The following is a 9,247-nucleotide window of genomic DNA, read 5'->3' as shown; positions in this document are numbered from 1 at the left end:
GTCCAGCAGCACCTCCTGCTATTCCAGTACTGAGACCCTCACACACAGCTCTGCCAATGCACCTCACTCCTTCCCTGCAGCACCTCCTGCTATTCCAGTAGGAGACCCAAAGCATCTCACTCCTGCTCAGCATCCCTTCTTGTACTCTCTGCCCCATTGCTGTTCTGTCAGTGTTTCTTAACCAGTGTGTCTTCAGATCAGATCAGAGATGCCACACAAAGTCACCACTGCCTGATGTTCAGATCCAGACCAGTACCTGGACAGTGCTGTGAGCTTCTCATGGCCACAAGACACCACTAATGGCTCAAACATGCATGCCTCTTCTATCTAGGTCCAGCCTGAGCCCCTGAGTGTGGGCTTTAAAGGTCAAGCAGGATATGTGTAGCCAAGTCCTGTTTTGTGTAGCACACAAGTACAGAACGCCTCCTGCCTTGAGTGCTTGGCCTCCAGTGATGCTTTCAGAACCTCCCCAGCTTATATTTTGGCCATATTAATTCTTTCCCACTTCTATACTGACTACTCCACTGGGACTAGGGTGCCTTGGACAATTAACGGTTGGCTTGCACCAAAACTTTTCCTGCTTCTGATGATTCCTCTCTCCTTGACTAAATATTTAAACAGTATTACCTTGTACCCTGATTCTTAATTCTGTGTGTCTGAGACTTAAAGAAAATTGAAGTGTAGAGGGGCAGAGCTCCATGGGTTTCAGGACTAGGGAAGAGAAACCTAAGTTGTTGGGTCTTTGCTTGTTCCATTTGAGTTTTCTTTTTTTTTTTTGGTCTGCCTTTAATGTGAGTGCTGTTTCCTGGGCATTAGGATCCAATTTCTTTTCAGTTTTTCCTTAACTCCCTCCCTTGGCTTTGTAGCTTAACATAAAACAAAAAGCAGATTCCTCTGTAGCCCCCGGCCTGGAAGCCTTTCTGTCCTCTCTTCTGAGATTCTGCCCTTGTAGTGATGGTCAGCAGAGCAGAGAAGGGAAGTGGCTATTCTAATCTGTCTGTCCTCCTTTTAACCATGGCCGAAGCAGCTGCAGGATGCCTATGGAAGGGGATCCCACCAGTCTGGTGAAAGTTGTTCACCTACTCTGCCTCTCCACTGCCTGGGGCATGCAGGTGTGGATGACATTCATAGCAGGTAAGTGGTTCCTGATTCTTCAGGAGGAAGTGGTGTTTTTCTTGCAAGGGTTAACTGATATGTGTTCTCTGGCCAAATGCGGTCACTGAAAGGGCTGGACTATGGGAGGGGGATAACTGTAAATGGAGACTCATGGCACTGTAACCCCTGGTGGTTTATGAACAAAGTTTGTAGCAGCACCAGGGCCCTGTGTCATAATCTCCAAGCAGAGCTATTGCAGGCATGTAGTGATAATGGCTATAGGTGGGAGGAGGCATTGGGGCTGGCCTAGGTTAGGTTAATAATTTTTTAGGGTGGACTGTGGCCTGCATTGGCAATTTTTTCCTTAAAGGTATTGCGTTAACATTTATTTATTACATTTGTACCCCGCGCTTGCCCACACACTGCAGGCTCAATGTGGCTTACATAGTAAATAATTACATTTACAATCACAAAGTCTTTAAAGAGAATATTATAAGCTGTAGTAAACGTAGTGAGAGTGGGGTTTTGAGGAATAAGTGAATTGAGCATGTCAGGGCAAACAAAGGTAGGATAAGCAAAAGGAAAAGGGATTGGGAGGGGTGAAGAGAGGGAGGATGGAGAGGAAAAGATAAAGGGCAAAGGATGGATAGGAAAAGATAAGGAGATTGGGAAATAGAATATATATAACATTAGTTGACTTTTGCATCTAAACCACCAGTTTAAAAAAAATTGCTGATGTAGCTCCCCCTGCCACATCCCCCTTTATCAGGAGTTGCACCTTGCAGAAGGCTGCAAGATTAAGTACACTGTGCGCAAGAAAGAGAAGCACATCTGTGTTTTATGTATGTACTAGCCGTTAAGCCCGTTAAAACGGGCGAGATTTGTGTTTTGCAAAATGTAATAATTCTCACCTCCATCCATCCATGTCCAGCAAACCTCCTCTCTCCCCTGCCCTCCCCCCACCCGATACATGTCCAGCAACCCTTCTCTCTCCACTGCCCTCCCCCCATATCCAGCAACCCTCCTCTTTCCCTTGGCCTCCCCCCCCCCCATCCACCAACCCTGCTCTCTCCCATGCCCTCCCCCAGTATCCAGCAACCCTCCTCTCTCCCATGCCCTCCACCCATGTCCAGCAACCCTTCTCTCTCCCCTGCCCTCCCCTCCCCTCCATCGATCCATGTCCAGCAACCCTGCTCTATTCCTTGCCCTCCCCCCATATCCAGCAGCCCTCCTGTCTCCCCTGGCCTCACCCCGCCCACCAACCCTCCTCTCTCCCCTGCCCTCCCCCCATATCCAGCAACCCTGCTCTTTCCCTTGGCCTCCCTCCCCTGCCCTCCCCCCCCCCCCCCCCCCCGGCAAGCAACCCTCCTCTCTGCCCTGCTCTCTCCCCATGTCCAGCAACCCTCCTCGCCGCCGCTCCCTCCCCCCTCTGTACCGGGCTCCCTGCACTGACATGAGAGCGCTTCTCACCTCTGTGTGAAAGCGCTGCAGGCAACAGCAGATCGCTCTGCTGCTGCCTGCAGCGCTTCCACGCGGAGGTGAGAGGCGCTCTCATGTCAGTGCAGGGGGGCGGGAGTGGCGACGACGATGTCGGGGATGGGGGGGGGGTGGAGGTTGGTGCGCCGGCGATGTTGCTTCATCTCCAGGCTCCAGCGGCAGCGTCCGTTTCCCTCTCTGTTCTGCCCTCTGATGTCATCATGTCTTGACGCGAGGGCGGGACAGAGAGGGAAGTCTCTACTGCGCATTTGCTGGTGAGTCGGTCACTTGTCATTTATATGTTTGATTAATACGTACATGTCTAGTCGGAGGTTGTTCCACTGAGCTCCGCAGCACATTTGGCTCTTTCATGCTTCTAGAAACATCGATAGTATTTATTTATTAGGATTTATTTACCACTTTTTTGAAGGAATTCACTCAAGGCGGTGTATAGTAAGAATAGATCAAAGATGAGCAATAGGATATTACAGCTTTAAAAATATTCAAAAACAATATAAAGTATGGTACTTACAATGTCAACACAATACATCATAGAATAGTTTAATTGATAGTGAAGGGTAAAGCAAAGATGTAACATAGATAGGTAAGACTTAGAGTGTAAGGTGACTGATTCAGAGAAAGTTGCACATGAGGTCAGAGAGATGGTTAAATATTATCTCAGCTAGGGTAGGAGTGGATAAACATGTCCTTCTGCAGTATGTGCAGCCTGAGTCACTCCTTGTGTGTGTGAATGAGACTAACAAGTTAACGATAAGAATCCAGCAAGTCTTGGTTTCATAGCAATAGGAACCAGAGATTATTTAGGATTGAGGAGTAATTCTGTAAATGTGAGTTAGCTTGGCACCTCAGTGCTATTCTGTAGATACTACTTGACCAGTGGGCCGGTGGCACATTTTTGCAAGGGCAGTTGAGCATGAGCAGGCCCCAGGCAGGGCTCCCACTTCACATGTAGAACTTATAGAATATTGTCAATTAGGTGCTGTGCTTGGACCAGGTCCTTGGCTGGCAAAAGTGTGAGGATCTAAATGGTAGGCACTTTAATTCCTGCTTATGTTCCTTTAATAGAGTAGGGCTGCTACCGCCTCCCTTCCAGGTGCTCAACTGAAATGTAAATTAACCCCCCCCCCCCCCCCCCACCCATAGCGAGACTGAGCGAAATGGCACCGTCCCTCTTTTTGTTTGCAGTAAATTTTATAGAGTTTTAATAATATGTTACAACAAAACCTTAAAAAGATCAAAACATCCAATGAAGTGTAAATCCAGTTAGTGATGCAAATTATGTGTAGACAAAGGAATCCTCTTTAGAAGGAATGGATCCACGGAATCTTAGCGGAGATTGGGTGGTGACGCTGGTAATTGGGAAGCGAAACCGGTGCTGAGAAGACTTCTACGGTCTACGCCCTTATCGTGACTGAATAGATAGGGATGGGCTTGAGTGTCAATTTTAAGGGGCTTCAACGTTTGCTTCAGAACTTTTAGTACAAGAGTGCTGGGCAGACTTTTACGGTCTGTACCCTGAGAATGGTAAGGACAAATCAAACTCAGGTATAAAGTATCACATACCATGTAAAATGAGTTTTTCTTGGTGTGCAGACTGGATGGACCGTACAGGTCTTTATCTGCCGTCACTTACTATGTTACATATCTATGTAGAAATGCTCCAAATTACGATCTTCACAAGAGTCATGAAATCACCAATGTGTTTCCCCGCACTGAAAGATTAGTTGAACTGCGATTTAATACTGTTAAGTTGAACCTTCTTGACAGAATAGCTCTAGCCCCTAAACCAAATGATATGGAGTTCAGCAAACTGTTTTAGCATTTTATCTGGACATTTTTAGACAGTTGTAGGTTAGGGGTCTAAAATAATGGAGAAAAGAAAACCCCCAAGAGCGCCCCATTTCTCAGTGGTTACGTTTTTCTGCACACAGAGACGGGGCAGCGTTGGAAACAATTTTCTTTAACTAAGCTAAGCTTATGAAAGTCCAAGCTAAGCGCACAAAATGCTGAAGTGTCCTGAAAAGACAGCAGAATCATGGCTTTTGGAGAGAAAGGAACGGTGACCCCCACACACGGTGCATATGCTATATAACAGTATATCTGTGTTTTCTCACTGCTTGTCATACACTGACTCTGTACGTGTGGATTCTCTGGCAGGATTTGTGCTGATTCGGGAAGTGAGTCGTCACACCTTTGGCCTGGTTCAGAGCAAGCTGTTTCCCTTCTATTTCTACGCTGTACTGGGTTGCTCTTTTCTAAACCTGGCGCTGTATGCCATGTACCATCCGCGGGAACTGCTGTCCAGTGGCGAGACCCTGCAGGTATGTTCCACACTAGGGAGGGGGCAACTTTGGTCAGGTTTTCAGGATTTCCCCAATATACATGAGATCTACTTGCATACAATGGAGGCAGCGTATGTAAATAGATCTCATGCATATTCATTGGAGAAATCCTGAAAACCCAACTGGATTGTGGCCCTCAAGGACCGAGGTTGCCCACCCCTGCTCTAGGAAAATACATAGTGCTAAGGATCCTCCGTGCCCTTTGGAAGCTTTACTGCTCACTCCCTTTGCACCGCTGTGCTGTACTGTGCTGTGATCTCTGCAACTTGCTGTTAACATGAATCTGCTGTGCCTACTGGTTCCAGGGTAATACCCTTCATCTGCTTGTGTTTTTTTTCTCTTTTTTTCTCTCTTCCCCAGATTTCTCTGTTTTTCATTTGCATGGTCCTGGCAGCAGTCAATGCCCGCTGGTTCTCACCCACCACCACTAAAGCGATGCTGAAGATGCAGGAAATTGAGAAGGAGCATGGGCTGGGGTTGGAGGTGGGGTTGCAGGCCCAGCGGGAAGCCTACCAGAAGCTGCGGGAGCAGGACCCCAAGTACAGAGGCCTACGACAGAAGTTCTTCCGTTATCACGGCCTCTCATCTCTCTGTAACCTCGTCTCTGTTCTGGCCACTGGGGTCAATCTGTGCTGTGCTGCCCTGCACCTCCATGCCCTGTAAACATGACTCAGAGGTTACTAACCCTTTATCAACCAGCACTTTCCCTTCTCTGATCTAACCCTCTGCCTTCTCCAGCTGTTTACATCTGGGAGCACTGCACCAGCCTGAAGTGTTACAGATCTTTAGCTCCTACGTGGTGTCCAGCAAAGACCATCCAGCCTTTTCAATTTGTATCATAGAAAGAACTGTAGTTTCATCCTTAGACTTCGGTACCTCAGCGAGAAAGTAGCAGTGAGGGGACTGGAGCTGTGATGGCCAGCTTGTGCAGCTCAGCAGTATAAGTTGGAGGCATCGCTGTGCAAGCGAGACTCAATCTCAGCATTTAAACACTTGGCCTGAGGTGGAACTGGCTGCAAATCCTATCGAGAAATCACCCTGTGCTTCATTCTTCTGTGTGTGGAGTTTGTTGCTTTGGCTCAGTACGAAGAGAAACTTCTCAGGTCATGCTGATGGCGCTGTGTGTGTCCCTCCCCTAACAACAGATTCTTGCGGGGACATTAAGACTGTTTTGTTTTTTTACATTTTCAAACTGAGGGAGTCCTTCTCTGAGAGAGAGAAGGGCAAAAGCTGGGAATTTTATCACGGAAAATGCATTGATGCCAGCATGTTATAGTTGAAATATTGTCCCTTCTCGTTCAAAATGTATTTTTGATAAACAGTGATGTGAGGGTTAGGTTTCGTCACTTGTGTGATATTTTTCCATGCGCCTCGTACTGACCCTGTCAGCGACTGAGAGGAGGCCAAGAAATAAACACGTTTTGAAAACACCTTGTGCAGCCACTGTCTTATGTTAGAGAACAGAGCCTTTGCGTGCTGGCTGAAGAGCGGGGAGGGGGGTCAGGGCAGGAGAGAGCCCTCGCTTATGTGGAGCAGCCAGGCTCACGGTGGCTAAGGAGAAGGGAGTGTGCCTTAGTGAGGAAAGTTCCTCAATCACATTAGTGGCTCTGTACCTTCTGCTGGAGGCCCTGGGAAGACAGTGCCATTTTGCACTTGGCCCATGTCCTCTTCTGTTTTACCACGAGGCAGACCCTGTGCTCCTGGTCCTGGACATCCCACTGTAAATGGGTTTCCATCTGCTAGAATGTAGGAGATAACATAGGCAGCCGAGACCCCTCGGGCATGCCGGTTTGAGATTACAACAATAACACAATAATAACATGACACATGGTATTTTCTTAAGATGGCACACTTGGCCGTAGCTTTATTTAGAATACAAACATCATACCCTGGGTATACCCAAGCCAATCATATTTCCGTCTTAGTAGCCAACCCAGTCCGCCATCTTTCGCGAGACTGACCAATCGTTAACAGAGCTCCCCGCCGTCCAGCAAGGGTGCTCAACCGTAAGCGCAGCTATCCCAGCTGCCTATGCTTACGCCGCCAATCGTATACCGAGCTCCTCACCGTCCAGCAAGGGCGCTCAACTGTAAGCGCAGCTATCCCAGCTGCCTATGCTTATGCCGCCAATCGTAAACCGAGCTTCCCTCCGTACATCAAGGGCGCTCAACCGTAAGCGCAGCTATCCCAGCTGCCTAGCTTACACCATCAGGCTTGGGTACCCCGCCAAAGCTGCGACAGAATATATACATGAACATATCCACATTAAATCGGGCGGGTGGGGCTGGGTGCATGCTGATGCCCGGACGCCAGAAGAGGACGTCCGGGCTCCGCTCTGGGGGTTTTAAGCCCCATGGTAGTCCCTCCTTTTCCGGCGGGGAGCTACTGAGGGGTGGGAACGTGCCCTCCGTGCCTCGCCCACACCCCGCTGGCATTGGCGCGCAGGCCCATTGGGGCACGGCGCCATGTTATTGTCGGCTCCGTGCACCCGATGGGGCACTGCGCCTTGTCTTAAATGTGAGTAATGTCATAAACTTGTAACAAGTTCTTTCCTTTAATCGGGTCTGTGTAAAATGAGCTAAGGATGAGGAATGGGAATTGGGGCGTGAGAGAAGCAGAGCTTGTCACACGTGCATGAAAGGTGGTCTTAACAGACACTAGAGAGGCTTTTAAGATCCACATGGTCGATCCCAGACGAAAAGTCCAAAAAAACAGTTCCTTATTGAAAACACTACCTGCCTCAGGTAGATAAAGTAAATACAGTTACCAAATACTAAAATTAATATACAAAGCATGTAAAATACATTAATTAAAAAAAACACATACAATGTTTGGAGTCCAGGCAAGATTATGAGCACTAATAACAAGTAAAATTTTGGAATATGAAATACAAAATGGTGGCAATGAAACATATATCAGTTCTGTGAAAAAATCGTAAAAGGGTCTTATCTCTCTATATAAAACGCACCTCCAACGTTCTAATGAAGCCTCACTTTCCGAACGTTCTAAAAGTGAGGCGGCAGAGACCACTTTTTCTCCTTGAGTGTCTGCTCCGCCCACGCGTCCAACTTGATGATGTCGAGGGCGGAGCACTGACACTCAACGAATTGCAACAGCGGTCAGTGCCCCCCCCCACCCCGAAGCATCACCCAAGCCCCTCAACAACGGCGCATCACAAAGCGCATACCCCCCCCCCCGGCGCATCACACAACCCCCTCCCCATCACCAAGCCCCTATCCCGTTGAGGGCGGAGCAGTGACATGTGCGCGTGCGACTGTTTGGAGGGAGGTTGCCGCCGGGAGCAGAGGGCACAAAGAACATGCGTGTGCGCATTGAGCGGCTGGTAAAGGCTGGACCCTGTGCCTCCGATCAGGGTGGGAGAGCGGATGGGATGCCGCTGCCGCCATGGCGGAGCGGGAACGAAGCAGTGGGGGAGCGGGGGTTCGGGGACGTGCAACCGGTGGCGCAAGTGGACCAAGAGTTAGCACCGCCACCGTACCGGGTTCCACCGCCGCAGTAGCTGCTACCACAACCACCGCTGTCGCTCCTTCCTCCTACCCACAGCCCCCAAGCCTGTCAGCATCAGCTCGGGCACCCGGCCCGTGCACATGAACCTGTACGCTCTGAGAACTGCCAGCACTTCCTCATCCTACCCTACCTCAAGTATTATTACTTATCCTCCCCCTTCTCCTCCCTCCCGGGTCCTCACATCTTCTCTTTCATTCACTGTCGACAGCTATTGTTGCATATTCTCTTCCCTCCTCCAAAGACTGCTATCTCCTCTCTCTACCCCCTACCTCAGGGGTTGTCACGTCCCTCTTCTTTCGTAAGTTCTGTTAATTTTTAAGAAATCCCTGTCCTGATGAGCTTACAGTATAGGTGGGTACCCGAGGCAACAGGAGATGAAATAGCATGCCGTCTTGAAACCCTAAGGTTTTGTGCATTGCCCCGGTTTTGTGCATGCATATTTCAATGTATTTACACTATTTTGGAAGAAATTTCACTGAAAGGGGCGAACAGCAAGAATAAGATGGACATAGGCAGTAGACAGTTTCTGCACAGTAGGTTCTTCTTCAGCGGCTGTCACTGCTTCCCCTTTTCTTTCTAGCATTCCAGGTGTCTAATTTTTTTGTCCTTCTCCCTCATACAGATATCACTGATTATACAATAAACTCCACACACACACACTTAATGAACCCCACACAGCAACTTTCACACACTCTCCATCACTTCCACACACACAAAATCTATCTCTGTGACACACATGACCTTTCAATCTCACACACAAAAACACCCCCACACCCCCTCAAAAC

General features: G+C 48.7%; 1 protein-coding gene across 1 annotated transcript; it reads left to right on the top strand.

The window, feature by feature from the left end:
* Window positions 1–994: 994 nt before the first annotated feature.
* On the top strand, window positions 995–6,678 carry LOC115464903 (transmembrane protein 205-like). The gene is made up of 3 exons (XM_030195281.1): window positions 995–1,134; window positions 4,750–4,913; window positions 5,295–6,678. The coding sequence occupies exons 1-3, from the start codon at window positions 1,035–1,037 to the stop codon at window positions 5,595–5,597; spliced, it is 567 nt and encodes a 188-aa protein (XP_030051141.1). The 5' UTR covers window positions 995–1,034; the 3' UTR covers window positions 5,598–6,678.
* The last annotated feature ends 2,569 nt before the right edge of the window (window positions 6,679–9,247 follow it).

The sequence above is a fragment of the Microcaecilia unicolor genome, chromosome 3 (genome assembly GCF_901765095.1).
Source record: "Microcaecilia unicolor chromosome 3, aMicUni1.1, whole genome shotgun sequence".
NCBI classification, from domain to species: Eukaryota; Metazoa; Chordata; class Amphibia; order Gymnophiona; family Siphonopidae; genus Microcaecilia; species Microcaecilia unicolor.
Note: the sequence above shows the minus strand (reverse complement) of the source record. Positions and strands in the feature narration are given on the sequence as shown.

Coding starts and splice junctions, on each gene's coding strand:
- LOC115464903 (XM_030195281.1), top strand. CDS start 1,035: ATGCCTATGGAAGGGGATCCCACCAGTCTGGTGAAAGTTGTTCACCTA. Junction 1,135..4,749: donor GTGGATGACATTCATAGCAG/GTAAGTGGTTCC, acceptor ATTCTCTGGCAG/GATTTGTGCTGATTCGGGAA. Junction 4,914..5,294: donor CCAGTGGCGAGACCCTGCAG/GTATGTTCCACA, acceptor TCTCTTCCCCAG/ATTTCTCTGTTTTTCATTTG.